At 44.7% G+C, this 15,898-nt stretch overlaps 1 protein-coding gene across 6 annotated transcripts in view; it reads right to left on the bottom strand.

The window, feature by feature from the left end:
* Positions 1 to 15,898, bottom strand: part of LOC115169829 (partitioning defective 3 homolog) — a 264,582-nt gene that overhangs the window by 91,593 nt on the left and 157,091 nt on the right. For 3 of the 6 annotated variants that reach the window (XM_029725831.1, XM_029725832.1, XM_029725833.1), the window contains exons 11-15: positions 14,491 to 14,630; positions 14,149 to 14,277; positions 10,063 to 10,098; positions 4,379 to 4,432; positions 464 to 652 (exon numbers count right to left, since the gene is read on the bottom strand). In XM_029725831.1, coding sequence (XP_029581691.1) covers positions 464 to 652; positions 4,379 to 4,432; positions 10,063 to 10,098; positions 14,149 to 14,277; positions 14,491 to 14,630 — 548 coding nt within the window. The remainder of the gene's footprint in view (positions 1 to 463; positions 653 to 4,378; positions 4,433 to 10,062; positions 10,099 to 14,148; positions 14,278 to 14,490; positions 14,631 to 15,898) is intronic. The other 3 variants (XM_029725834.1, XM_029725837.1, XM_029725835.1) reach the window with 2 other exon arrangements.

Genomic DNA, 15,898 nt, shown 5'->3' with positions numbered 1-15,898 from the left:
TTCCATCAGCAGACTATGACCAATAATGTCAAAAGCTGCACTGAATTCTAACATAACAGCTCCCCCCATCTTTTTATCATCAATTTCTCTCAGCCAATCAGTCATTTGAGTAAGTGCGTGCTTGTTGAACATCCTTCCCTATAAGCAGGCTGAAAGTATCTTGGCAATATGTTTACAGTAAAATAACACTGTATCTGGTCAAACATAATATTTTCCAAAAGTTTACTAAGGGTTGGTAACAGTCTGATTGTTTGGCTATTTGAGCCAGTAAAGGGGGCTTCACTATTCTTGGGTAGGGGAATTACTTTTGCTTCCCTGCAGGCACACACTTTCTAGTCAGCTTGACAATATGAAAAATAGGAGTGGCAATATCGGCCGCTATTATCACAAAAATACCATATTATTGATTACTTGTATGAGCATGAAAATTTGCACATTAGTTCTAATGAAAGGTGAGACTCACCTTGCAGGCAGCTCCCCCGTTGATGATGGACTTGACGAAGATGCCCAGGTCAGAGTGGTTCTCCTTGGAGCGGTTGCCCTTGACGCTGACCCCTAACCCCGCCGACCCAGAGTCACTCAGAGGGATCTCAAAGGTCAGGAACTCCCTGGTACCATCTGGGGTCAACACCAGGTCATCCTCCTCAGCCTTCTAGAACAGAGAGGGAGGGAGGACTGTGTTACTGGTCATTGTTGCTACTGTGCAATTTACTATTAGAAACACAGAAGCAGCGGAAAGCCCTGCTTACATCTATGAAGTTAGTTTCAGAAGAGAGGATACAAATGTACAATACAGATGTGACCGTGAGAGTTCTTTGGGCCAAGGATACATACTAACGCTACGATAGGTCATCTGTGAACAATTGTAGCAGCACAGTGGCTCCATTGGCTATCATAATGAAACACAATTGACAGAAGAATATAGGTATGGAGTGTACATTGGATCAATTCTGTGACCACCTTTCAGGCCCCAACACAACACTAAATAATGTACACAGTGCATTTCCTACACAGAAACAGACACTATATCACAAAATGCAACAGGTGCTTGAACCTCATTGAACAAAAAAGCTATTCTCTCTGCCTTGTCAATTGACAGCTGTCCTTTGAATAAATCTGCACACTTAACTACTGGCAATTATGTGCATGTGTAATGAATGCAGTCATAATCAAGCTCAGTGTCAGACCTTCATTAGCTTCCATTGTTTGCAGAGAGAGATCGGATTACTTTGTGGAGAGAGGGAGAGAGCGGGCGAGGGAAGAGCGAGAGAAAAGAGAACGAGGAGAAGGAGTGAGAGTGAATTCAGGTGGAACAACAGCAGAACTGCCTCTCTTCCCCTCCTCTTCTTCCCCCCTCTCCAAGACTGCATGCTGCTTTGTATTCCACAGGGTGAATCAACCTTAAGCAGGGGGAGAATAAAAGGCCACCCCCCCTAATCTCAACCGCTACACCCCTGGCCTCACCCCTGGTCACTCTGAACAGCATCACCTGAAGCTATTAGAAAGGCGCTCTCAACTTTCCCACAAACCTGTCTATTTGATGACATTGTAAAGTCACTTGAAACAAATTAAAAGTGCAGCGAGGAGAGAAGGCACTGGAGGATGTAATTGCTGAAGCGAGCCCATGCGTGGAGAGCACTGTTGGCTGCCCTTTTTAAAGCAGCTCTCTCTTTCTCTGCCTGAGACTGCACACTGATAGAGCATGAATATCAAACACCTGGGATAATAGACAGACAGGAGTCCAGGCAGACTGACATGGAGGCGTGTGCCTGCATGCGTGCGCACTAAGAGAAAATCACAGCATGGAGTACAAACTGCACACACTCACTCAGGAGTGAGGTCATAGACTCCACATAGAGCGGGGCCATTGAGTGATTAAACACAGTGGAACTGTGAGCAAAGACGAGGAGCACCTCTCATAATGAATTATGTGATGCTAACATGCAGGTAACGTGTCTTTTAATATCTCCATCTTTAAGGCATATTCACAAATAGCAACTGTCCCTACCAACACCTCCTAAACACACACATCACCTCTCAGATGGTGCATTACACACAACAGTTGGCCGAAAAAGTTGGTCCACTAGATTAGAATGATTTGAGATTAGAATGAAACTCCACAGCCATCCATCCCTGTACTGCCACCCCCCCCCTGTACTGCCACCCCCCCTGTATTGCCACCCCCCCTGTACTAGCAGCTGATGCAGTCACTGTGCACTTTATGTGTAGGAACAGGTGTCATCTTGAAACATCACTTTAAGGCAAGGGCTTGTTACGTTCTACATTCACTGGGCCCTCTGAAACGCATACATTCACACACGAGACATGAATGCAGCCACATCTGCACCGCGGCACAAATAGCACTGTGTGTGTGTGAGTGAGAGAGGGAAAGACAGAAAGAGCCACAACGGTAATTCATTGCACTGAACTGTATTCTATTGTTAATGCTTTATCAGAGATGGCTTACTGAGTCGAGGGAGAGGGAATGTGTCTGTGTGATCGTAGATCAATGTCGCTTGCCATTACATTACATGGTAACAGCCACTGATGGTTTTTCAATTTCAACTTGTTGTAATTTTCTGTAACGAAGTTTGTGACAATATCAACCATTATGGACATAATAAGCGGTGGATTTGCACTACTGTAATGTATGAGATCAGTGGTCCTGTGTGGCTCAGTTGGTAGAGCAAGGCGCTTAGAACGCCAAGGGTGGTGGGTTTGATTCCTGCTGGGGCCACCCAAAGCAAAAATGTATGCATGCATGACTAAGTCACTTTGGATAAAAGCATTTGCTTAATGGCATAAACAGTATATAAACTCAGCAAAAAAAGAAACGTCCTCTCACCGTCAACTGCATTTATTTTCAGCAAACTTAACGTGTAAATATTTGTATGAACACAAGATTCAACAACTGAGACATAAACTGAACAAGTTCCACAGACATGTGACTAACAGAAATTGAATAATGTCCCTGAACAAAGGAGGGGTCAAAATCAAAAGTAACAGTCAGTGTCTGGTGTGGCCACCAGCTGCATTAAGTACTGCAGTGCATCTCCTCCTCATGGACTGCACCAGATTTGCCCGTTTTTGCTGCAAGATGTTGCCCCACTCTTCCACCAAAGGCACCTGCAAGTTCCCGGACATTTCTGGAGGGAATGGCCCTAGCCCTCACCCTCTGATCCAACAGGTCCCAGACGTGCTCAATGGGATTGAGATCTGGGCTCTTCGCTGGCCATGGCAGAACACTGACATTCCTGTCTTGCAGGAAATCACGCACAGAACGAGCAGCATGGCTGGTGGCATTGTCATGCTGGAGGGTCATGTCAGGATGAGCCTGCAGGAAGGGTACCACATGAGGGAGGAGGATGTCTTCCCTGTAACGCATAGCGTTGAGATTGCCTGCAATGACAACAAGCTAGGGCCGATGATGCTGTGACACACCGCCCCAGACCATGACAGACCCTCCACCTCCAAATCGATCCCGCTCCTGTACCTGTCCCGCAGGTGGGATGTTCGGATGTACCGATCCTGTGCAGGTGTTGTTACACGTGGTCTGCCACTGCGAGGATGATCAGCTATCTGTCCTGTCTCCCTGTAGCACTGTCTTAGGCGTCTCAGTACGGACATTGCAATTTATTGCCCTGGCCACATCTGCAGTCCTCATGCCTCCTTGCAGCATGCTTAAGGCACATTCACGCAGATGAGCAGGGACCCTGGGCATCTTTCTTTGTGTTTTTTTCAGAGTCAGTAGAAAGGCCTCTTTAGTGTCCTAGGTTTTCATAACTGTGACTTTAATTGCCTACCGTCTGTAAGCTGTTAGTGTCTTAACGACCGTTCCACAGGTGCATGTTCATTAATTACTTATGGTTCATTGAACAAGCATGGGAAAACAGTATTTAAACCCTTTACAATGAAGATCTGTGAAGTTATTTGGATTTTTAGAAATAATCTTTGAAAGACAGGGTCCTGAAAAAGGGACGATTCTTTTTTGTTCAGTTTATGTATATTAAATAATTACATTGTGCTGCTCTGCGAAGGTAGGTGAAAGGCAGTAACTTCATCAGTCATCAGTGCAGAGTGACAGACAGTAATATGACCTGTAATTTGTACTCAGGGTCACATAGCTACTCACTTTACTGTTACTTAGGCACTACCAATGAACTGTTCAATTGACCTTCACTCAGTCTGCACAACAGTCCAAACAGTGTTACTTGATTGCTTCATGGTACCGGATTGACCTAGACTGTCCCCCAAATGGCACACTATTCCCTTTATATTGCACTATTTTAGACCAGAGCCCGATGCCCTGGTCAAAAGTAATGGACTTTAAAGGGAATCGGGTTCCATTTGGGACACAGACACTGTTGGGGGCGGTTACCTCAGTCAGCCAGTGGGGCTCCATGGCTGACACGGCCTCCCTCACCGAGCGACGCTGGAGGAAGGGAACAGTCAGACCCACAGTTACAGTTACACCCCATACACACACACCTCCCAGAGATCACCACAGGCCCAATATGCCATGGTACTGCCAACGCCCCTCAAGCAACAGCACCAAACATGTTAGAAGTGCAGCAGCATCAAGTCAACTGTAAACCAAGGCCCAGTACCAAATGCCAGCATATTCTCTATATAGTGCTTTTGACCAGGCCCCAAATGTAGTGCACTATATAGGAAATAGGGTGCCATTTGCAACACATTCCATGTGTGCCAACTGTCCCCATTGGGTCCTCAGGCTAACACCCCTTCTGCCTCAAAGATGAATAACCTATTACTACCAACAATTACACAATGATTAATTAAGATTAACATTGGCAAAGTTCTGATTCACTTGTTGTGGAGGGTCTATGTGATGTTTCCTATTGTCTGAGTGTTTGACCTGTTCTCTATGTAATGCACCAGTGCTACCAATGAAATGTTCTAATTAAGAGCCCTGAGTGCACTGCTTCGGACCAAAAGTAGTGCTTTATATAGAGACCATGGTGCCATTTGAGACGCACAAAGATATTCTGGCTGTACTGGTACAAGAGCCTTAGTGCTGCTTGCTGTCTGCCTGGCACCACAACAGAACAGTCAAGTTCATGTGTTGTTGAGAGTCATGTGGAACAAAGCCTCTAACAATAGATAACATCTGCTGTTTATAATTGAGCCCATTATGGAGGGAATATGCTGGGAAGGAGAGAAGAAAAGGATTCATTGGCAAGGCTTGTAAATTCATACACGAGAGAAAGAGATGAAGGGAATGTGTTGGGAAGGAGAGAGAAAGAAAGAAAAAGAGAATGAGATGGAGGTAATATGTCAGGAAGGAGAAAGAGAAATAGAAATGGAGAGAGAATGAGATGGAGTTAACTGTCGGGAAGGAGAGAGAGAAATATAGAAAGAGAGAACGTCGGGAAGGAGAAAGAGTGTGAGAAAAGAGAGAAAGAGCAAAAGAGTCAAGAAAGATGGAGGGAATGTTGGGAAGGAGAGAGAAAGAGTGAAAAGATAGAAAGAGGAGAGATTGAGAGAAAGAATGAAATTGAGGTAATACGTATGTCAGGAAGGAGAGAAAAATAGAAAGAAAGATGGAGAGAATATGTTTGGAAGGAGAGAGAGATGGAGAGAATGTTGGGAAGGAGAGATAGAAAGAAAGATGGAGAGAATATGTTTGGAAGGAGAGAGAGAGATGGAGAGAATGTTGGGAAGGAGAGAAAAAGGAAGAAAGGAGAAAAAGCAAGAGAGAAAATGAGATGGAGGTAATACAGTATGTTGGAAGGAGAAAGAGCAGGAAAAAGAGAAATAGAAAGGGAGAAAAAGAGAATGAGATGGTAATGCAATATAATCGGGAAGGGGAGAGAAAGAGAAAGTGAGAAAGAGAAGAGAGAACGAGCGAGAAAGAGAGCAAGAGAGAGCTTGCTATGAGTCCAAGGTGTATAACGCGTAGGTTCACATTAAGGTAGGAACATGCCAGGAAGGAGAGAAGGGGATGCATTGACGAGGGCTTGTAAAATCACACAGTAGAGAGATTGCTTTGAGATCCAAGGTGCCTCCCACTCTGGATTGTGTCTCATCTAGGCACCACGATAACTTCCAGTAAAACGTTACTGAGGAAAATCACACTACTGGGCCGTTTCCACATAAGACAATTCTAACAACCACCATTACACATCTCCTGGTCCTGGTACGACAGGTTTACTGGAGAAGGACCACCCTGAACTAAACCTATACTTAGATTATCAGCCAGATGAAGGAAAGATTGGTTCGATATGCCAGCTGGAATCATAACGAAGACTATTCTCCATGTGGCCACAGACCACGCTTGCGATAAGAACCATGAATGCAGGCAGCTGTCAGGTACCACAGGAGCACAGGGAACATGGAACTACCACTCTGGACCGCTACCTCGCTCTCCAACCAAGGCGTATGAATTGAGGAGCGAACTGAAATGGTCACAGAAGCACCACATTTATCTGATAAATAATGCTTCTGAATGGCTGACTGATACAGTATAGTTAATCATGGATCTCCTTTATTTCAGAACAAAGTATATTCAAATGCATTGATTCCATCTGTAATACACTGCCTAATTATTGAACGCTTTAACGACTTTACCTCCCAGATTGGTAAAATGATGAGTTGGCCAGGTTGTTAATGCCACAGAATCATTTCATTCACTGAGCCAATTATTTATGTAGTGAAAATACATCCCCCTCTATAGAACCTTACTGAACTTTTGAATGAATTACATTTATTTCCAATCAGTGCACAATTGGACATGCAGAATTTATGGACATCGTGCAATAAAGTTAATTGCATTTGTCTGTGGGCTGCATTGCATACCATCATCAATAATAAAATGTTGACGATGGTTGACTCAATATTTACAAACCTGAAACTACCTACCACGTCACAAACAGCAAAGCAGAGGACAATCTGAACTGGACAAGAAGTGACATGTATAGTCTTGGGATAAAAAAAGGTTTGTCTCTGTGTTCATTTTGAAGGAAGATGCTAACTAACATTAGCGCAATGACTAGAATCTATGGTACGCAAGTAGGTGTGTGTGTACACACACGGATTTGGCTACTTCAGCCACACCGTTGCTGACAGGTGTATAAAACAGAGCACACAGCCATGCAATCTCCATAAACAAATATTGGCTGTACAATGGCCTTACTGAAGAGCTCAGTGACTTTCAATGTGGCACCGTCATAGGATGCCACCTTTCCAACAAGTCAGTTCGTCAAATTTCTGCCCTGCTAGAGCTGTCCCGGTCAACTGTAAGTGCTGTTATTGTGAACGGCCTTCCCTGTAGATCAGTTGGTAGAGCATGGTGTTTGCAACACCAGGGTTGTGGGTTTGATTCCCACGGGGGGCCAGCACAAGATAAAAAATGTATGAAATTGTATGAAATGTATGCATTCACTACTGTAAGTCGCTCTGGATAAGAGCGTCTGCTAAATGACTAAAATGTAATGTAAATGTGAAGTGGAAACGTCTATGAGAAACAATGGCTCAGTCAAAAAGTGGTAGGCCACACAAGCACACAGAACGAGACCGCTGAAGCACGTAAAAATCGTCTGTCCTCAGTTGCAACACTCGCTACCGAGTTCCAAACTGCCTCTGGAAGCAACGTCTGCACAAGAACTGTTCGTCGGGAGCTTCATGAAATGGGTTTCCATGGCCGAGCAGCCGCACACAAGCCTCAGATAACCATGCGTCGGCTGGAGTGGTGTAAAGCTCGCCGCCATTGGACTCTGGAGCAGTGGAAACACGTTTTCTGGAGTGATGAATCACACTTCACCACCTGGCAGTCTGACAAATGAATCTGGGTTTGGCGGATGCCAGGAAAACGCTACCTGCCCCAATGCATAGTGCCAACTGTAACGTTTGGTGGAGGAGGAATAATGGTCTGTAGCTATTTTTCATAGTTCGGGCTAGGCCCCTTAGTTCCAGTGAAGGGAAATCTGAACGTTACAGCATACAATGATATTCTAGAGGATTCTGTGCTTCCAACTTTGTGGCAACAGTTTGGGCAAGACGCTTTCCTGTTTCAGCATGACAATGCCCGTGCACAAAGCGGGGTTCATACAGAAGTAGTTTGTCGAGATCAGCGTGGAAGAACTTGACTGGCCTGCACAGAGCCCCGACCTCAACCCCAACGAACACCTTTGTGATGAATTGGAATGCCGACTGCGAGCCAGGCCTAATCGCCCAACATCAGTGCCTGACCTCACTAATTCTCATGGCCGAACGGAAGCAAGTCACCGCAGCAATGTTCCAACATCTAGTAGAAAGCCTTCCCAGAAGAGCGGAGGCTGTTATAGCAGCAAAAGGGAGGACCAACTCCATATTAATGCCCATGATTTTGGAATGAGATGTCCAAACTTTTAGTCATGTAGTGCAACATAGCGCAATGACTGAAAGCTTAATGCTAGTTAGCATTGGCGCAAACTACCTCTAACTTCCCTCATACTGGATGCAGACACACAACAATGGTATCCATGAGTTCATCTGACTCTGGGGAAGTAGATAAAGGAATAGCCAAAATACCAAAGTATCCCTTTATTGTAGGGCTCCCCCTCTATTTCAGATGAGCATCGGCAGCATGTTAAACCTTTCTTTGCCATGGGATAGGTAGGTGTTACCCTAGTAACATTGAATGGGTTCAAAACCAATAAATCAGTATTTGCCACATGCTTCGTAAACAACAACTTATGAGTTCTTCTCAAAAATGCAAAGAGAAAAATAGAGAAATAATAACAAGGAATAAATACACAATAGCTGTGTTCGAATACTCATACTAACCGTACCATTTGTGACAGAAATGGAGTATATACTGTATGTTATCCAGAGTGCAGTATGTTAGTATGGGTATTCGAACACAGCTAATGAGTAACAATAACTTGGCTATATACACGGGGTACCAGTACCGAATCCATGTGCAGGGGTATGAGGTAATTGAGGTAGATATGTACATATAGGTAGGGATAAAGTCACTAGGCAACAGGATAGTTAATGAACAGTAACAGCAGCATATGTGATGAGTCAAAAGAGTTAATGCAAAAAGGGTCAATGCAGACAGTTAAATAGTTAACCAATAGCTACCCGGACTAAATATTTGGTGGTATTATGGCTTGGGGGGTAGAAGCTGTTCAGGGTCCCGTTGGTCCCAGACTTGGCGCATCAGTACCGCTTCCCGTACGGTAACAAAGAGAACAGTCTTTGACTTGGGTGGCTGGAGTCTGACAATTTTTAGGGCTTTCCTCTGACACCACCTGGTATAGAGGTCCTGGGTGGCAGAAAGCTTGGCCCCAGTGATGTACTGGCTGCCCCTCTACTCAAACATTGGTAGTAGGGCTGCGTGATATGGGCAAAAAATATTAGTACGATTTTTGTACCAAATATTGTGATTTTATTTGTGATTATAGATCAATACACCTGGCTAAACTGTTAGAATCGTAGAAATAGAATGATCTAGTGTTTTTCAGAGAGCAAGTTACACAAACAAATAGTATAATGTAGAAAATGTGGATTTATATTAAGAAGCAAAGTGGAAAGCTGCATAGTTCATGTTAGGAATCTATTGACTGCATGCTGCTGTTTGGTCAATGCATGCTGAGTGAATCTGGAGCATGAGGAACTGCCTGCTAGAGTGACAGGGGGCAGGGGGATTGCGAAGCTGCCTAAAGAGGAAAGACCAGTAATAAATCAAAATTGAAAAAAAAAGGACGTTACAGCGGCGTTTGAAAATATCACAGCCTCTTCCAATACGGATATTGTGCATCCTAATTTCAATAAAAATGTGGATAATCATGTAGCCCTAATTGGCAGTGTTGCAGGCTAGCTCCTAACATGCTGCAGGACCTAGGCAGGGTGTTGAGCAGCGGCAGCCAGGGGTGGGTGGGCAGGGACAGTGGGAGCACTTTAAATCAGAGGACTGGTTCATTGTAATGGCTGGAACAGAATAAAATGTTTGATTCCATTCCATTCCAGCCATTATTATGAGCTGTCCTACCCTCACCAGCCTCCACTGTGTAGTGTTGGCGACAGGTAACAGGTATACGTAGGGTTTAGGTGACTTACCAAATCTCTGGGGCTTTGCATCTGGGGTTCTGCATTCTAGGGTAGACAGGGGATAGAAGAACTGTAGTCAATGACAGATGTTTGCAGCAACACTGTACATCAAATCTAACTAACAGAGATGAGCATCTACAGTGTACATCAGGCAAATTCCTATCTGGACCTTGAAGCCAGTTCCACTGCTGAGTTTCACTCTTCCTCTCTAATCAACGACTGATTTAGACCTGGGACACCAGGTGGGTGCAATTAAACATCAGGTAGAAGAGAAAACCAGCTGTGTTCTGGACCTCGACTCCTCTGACATTCTACTCTGGACCTCCAGGCTCATTTGAATACCACTGGAGAAAATTAACAGAGATGAAAACTATGTCTAAAAATGATCCATGTATCTACAGTAACATGCACTAATCTGGACTGTACACTGGTAGCAGTAACCAGTGTTTCACATACCAATAGAGAAAGTATTTCTTTACCAAACTGCACTTTTACCACTACAGCCCCTGTATAGATATCATTATATCAGTAATCATTGCCTTGGGCGAGGAATGACCTGCTCCAGCACTCTATCCCACAACTACAGAGAAAGAAGAACCAGGCCCATGTTCACCCTGGGGGTAGAAGAGGTTCTCTTTCCCCTGTGTAATTTAACTAACCCTAACCCTGGGGGTAGAAGAGGTTCTCTCTCCCCTGTGTAATTTAACTAACCCTAACCCTGGGGGTAGAAGAGGTTCTCTCTCCCCTGTGTAATTTAACTAACCCTGGGGGTAGAAGAGGTTCTCTTTCCCCTGTGTAATTTAACTAACCCTGGGGGTAGAAGAGGTTCTCTCTCCCCTGTGTAATTTAACTAACCCTGGGGGTAGAAGAGGTTCTCTCTCCCCTGTGTAATTTAACTAACCCTAACCCTGGGGGTAGAAGAGGTTCTCTCTCCCCTGTGTAATTTAACTAACCCTAACCCTGGGGGTAGAAGAGGTTCTCTCTCCCCTGTGTAATTTAACTAACCCTGGGGGTAGAAGAGGTTCTCTCTCCCCTGTGTAATTTAACTAACCCTGGGGGTAGAAGAGGTTCTCTTTCCCCTGTGTAATTTAACTAACCCTAACCCTGGGGGTAGAAGAGGTTCTCTCTCCCCTGTGTAATTTAACTAACCCTGGGGTTAGAAGAGGTTCTCTTTCCCCTGTGTAATTTAACTAACCCTGGGGGTAGAAGAGGTTCTATTTCCCCTGTGTAATTTAACTAACCCTAACCCTGGGGGTAGAAGAGGTTCTCTCTCCCCTGTGTAATTTAACTAACCCTGGGGGTAGAAGAGGTTCTCTCTCCCCTGTGTAATTTAACTAACCCTGGGGGTAGAAGAGGTTCTCTTTCCCCTGTGTAATTTAACTAACCCTAACCCTGGGGGTAGAAGAGGTTCTCTCTCCCCTGTGTAATTTAACTAACCCTAACCCTGGGGGTAGAAGAGGTTCTCTCTCCCCTGTGTAATTTAACTAACCCTGGGGGTAGAAGAGGTTCTCTCTCCCCTGTGTAATTTAACTAACCCTGGGGGTAGAAGAGGTTCTCTCTCCCCTGTGTAATTTAACTAACCCTGGGGGTAGAAGAGGTTCTCTCTCCCCTGTGTAATTTAACTAACCCTGGGGGTAGAAGAGGTTCTCTCTCCCCTGTGTAATTTAACTAACCCTGGGGTTAGAAGAGGTTCTCTTTCCCCTGTGTAATTTAACTAACCCTGGGGGTAGAAGAGGTTCTATTTCCCCTGTGTAATTTAACTAACCCTGGGGGTAGAAGAGGTTCTATTTCCCCTGTGTAATTTAACTAACCCTGGGGGTAGAAGAGGTTCTCTCTCCCCTGTGTAATTTAACTAACCCTGGGGGTAGAAGAGGTTCTCTCTCCCCTGTGTAATTTAACTAACCCTAACCCTGGGGGTAGAAGAGGTTCTCTCTCCCCTGTGTAATTTAACTAACCCTGGGGGTAGAAGAGGTTCTCTCTCCCCTGTGTAATTTAACTAACCCTGGGGGTAGAAGAGGTTCTCTTTCCCCTGTGTAATTTAACTAACCCTAACCCTGGGGGTAGAAGAGGTTCTCTCCTTTCATGTGTCAGATGAGACGGCAGCAGACAGGTGAATAGATCGAGTCTGTGTCCCAAAAGGGCACCCTATTCCCTATATAGTGCACTACTTTTGACCAGAGCCCTATGGGCCCAGGTCAAAAGTAGTGCACTACATAGGGAATAGGGTGGCATTTGGGATACATACCGAGTGAAATAAAGGTCCTGGTCTAATCAGAGGATGAGTATTGATCCCGATAAGGCTCTGATGAACAGCCATAGACCCAGAGTGACAGCCAGCCAATATGGTGTGTGAGTCTTCAGTTGTAATAACTCATCGACAGAGGGTGTTGCGGTTGATTGAACCTGCTGTTGGGTGGTGGTGAAGGCTGGGCTGCACTAATGGAGAGGAGAAAACCACGTCCCATTATTATGACAACAGGGGGAATAACTAAGCTCAGTACTCGACAGGTGTTTATAAGGACACGGGCGGTTGAGTTGGCAGATAATATAGAAGCCATTGACAACCTATTCTCTTTATAGTGCCATAGGGCCTCTGGTTAAAAGGAGTGCACTATGTAGGGAATACGGTGCCATTTGAGACGTATAAACTGACTTAGACCTCACAAATAACCCCAGCATTAACGCTCTTCAGACACTAATAAAAGTCCAGATGCGTTGTATTATTTAAGAAACATTTGTATGTATAAAACCTTTAAATTAAAACAAATTAAAACCCTTGAGTGTCAAGGTACACACAATACATGTATATGATATGTACATTACAGTTTACTGTTAATGTTTGCATGAGTCAATCTCAAACAGCGTAGTCACCCTGCATAGTCACCCTCTAGACAATACCATGGCTGTGTCATCGGGCTCTGGTCTAAAGTAGTGCAGCATAGGGCATAGGGGGCCATTTGGGAGGCATTTCATGTCACTGAAACATTACTCCCAGGTCTACTGGTTTGGAGTGTGTTGGTGCTGCTTGCTCAATCTGATTGATAATCCACACAAGGTGTATTTCTCAGTCTGTCCCTGGCCTGACTGTTCCCTCATCCAGCCATCCATCCATCCATCCCTCTAATCTGTTCTGAAGGAGCTGAGCGCTACAGGTTCCCACTGAAAATAACTGGATCAGGGGTTTCGTATTAGAATGGCAGCCTACTGGCACCCTGTTCCCTATAGTACACTACTTTTGACCAAGATTTTTGGGCTCTGGTCAAAAGTGGTGCACTATGTAGGGAATATGGTGTAATTTGGGACGCAGACCAGGATGATAAAGAGTAGTGCAGTGCTGGAGCAGCACAATCAATCAGCACGCTGAACGGTCATGTGTTAGGAGGAGAACAAGACTTACTGGATAACGGGAGATGAACTAGATCTGTGACAGGCTATAAGGCACACACAAACGACATACGAACACATACAACCCCAGGACCTAACAACATACATACATACATACAACCAACCAACCACAGGACCTAACATACATACATACAACCAACCACAGGACCTAACATACATACATACATACATACATACATACAACCACAGGACCTAACAACATACATACATTCATACATTCATACATACAACCACAGGACCTAACAACATACATACATACATACATACATACATACATTCATACATACAACCAACCACAGGACCTAACAACATACATACATACATACATACATACATACATACATACATACATACAACCAACCACAGGACCTAACAACATACATACATACATACATACATACATACATACATACATACATACATACATACATACATACATACATACATACATACAACCAACCACAGGACCTAACAACATACATACATACATACATACATACATACATACATACATACATACATACATACATACATACATACATACATACAACCACAGGACCTAACAACATACATACTAACACAGACTTTCCTGAGAGTAGGGGACATATGACTAATGGGGACTCTACTTTCTAAGGGTCCAAGGGAGGAGGGAAGTAGAGTTTGCTGTGATATGGGAGCAGAGAGACATACCACTTCTCTGGGCAGGAAGGTCTCCTCCTGTCGTAACACCACCAGCCCCACAGCACCTCCCATGGGCGTGGCCCTCAGCAGGGAGACCACCTCCTCCTGGGTCAACCCAACCAGGTCCACTCCGTTCACCTGGAAGACAAACGGCAATTAGTAACATACAGATTCACATTCATTTTGAGACCGCTAAACCCCACTGAGAACGCTAATATGATCCTTACAGCCTAAACATGTCTATGTGCCAGACGTAACACTGTATGATGCCAACACAACTTAAACCATTGCAAACAGATCTAGGAAGAGTGATCAGGCAGTGAGCGCCACTCCCTTCATCTCAGGTCTCACCTCCAACAGCCTGTCTCCAGCCTTGAGGTGTCCGTCCTGAATGGCAGCTCCTCGGGGCAGGATGTTCTTCACGTAGATGGGCGCCGAGCCGCCGATGGGGACGTCACGCGATGTGATGCTGAAACCCAGACCCTCTGGACCTGATGGAAGTGTGTGAAAGTGTGAGAAGGCCTATATTTGAACTTGCCCTCATATCACAGGTACACTAGGACGTACACAGCAACAAAACATATAGTCCAAATGGCCATAGAAAACCAAAACAGGCATTCCAAGAGGAAAATGGAACATGGGAAGGATTCTGGATGACTAGTATGGAATGTTGAGACCAGACACAGTGTTGAACCTGCAGAATCCTTCAGGCCTAATGAGACCAACTCAATCTGAGTGTAGAGGATGGGGATCGGACCGCTTCTCTCCCAGACAGCACCACATTCAGAATGTCTCAGTAGAATGTCTGCCCAGCCTAATCCCTCTGTCTGACTGTCTGAGCTGTGTACGGTAATGCAAGCAAGGCAGAACGCAAACAGAGGATTCTAGAATGCTCAGAGGATTCTGTTTCAGAACACTCTAAATCCCTTCCATGTCAATAAGCCAATCAACTTCCCACCACAGTATGGGCATGTATTACACTTAACAGTAAATGGCTTAACCATCGCTGTACTTCACATGGTACACAGGATTTTTGAAGACACATTAGCTTGATTAGGAAAGACCTGCTCAATTTCTTAGTCTAATTCCAGATTGATTGGAAGCTTGGGTTTTGTGAAGAGGCCAGTGAGTCGGAGTTACCAAGCAAACTAACCAAGTAAATCTATCATCCAAATAAGATTTAGTCTGCACTCGAAACATAACAAGCCAGGCGAAGTCTCAAATTAATGTTAATCTGCAACTCCTGTACTCGTTCAACCAAAGCAAACAAGGAATGGAAGGAGAAATGTCTTCCAGAAACTGGTGGATGTTATTAACAGAGCAACGTTTACGTAGTCCTCCTACTAAATAGAATGATAGAAACCTGGATGTGGTCTGTGGGGATCTTATTAACAGGAATCAACCAGGTTGGGAGTTACAGGCTGCTTTTCAAATGGCACCCTACAGTACTCCTTATATAGTGCACTCATTTTGACCAGTCCACTATAATATAGTGAATAGCGTGCCGTTTGTGATGCACCTACAATTTCTGGCCTGGGTCTTTCAGAACTCTGGCTTGGTTCCAGGCCAGGAGTCCAGGACAGTGGAGAAATCCCAACACTGTGCTGGTGTGCCATATGGACTGGGCCCTTCTATCTTCAACATTGCTTTTGACACAGTGAAAACTACACAGACAGAGTGGCTGCTTAGCAACAAGCCCTCTTGCCCACCACACCTGGCAGGAACCCACACACACACCTGGTCCTTATGGCAGAGAGTG

This window comes from Salmo trutta, chromosome 31 (assembly GCF_901001165.1).
Source record: "Salmo trutta chromosome 31, fSalTru1.1, whole genome shotgun sequence".
Taxonomy (NCBI): Eukaryota; Metazoa; Chordata; class Actinopteri; order Salmoniformes; family Salmonidae; genus Salmo; species Salmo trutta.
This window is presented reverse-complemented; position numbering and strand designations above follow the sequence as displayed.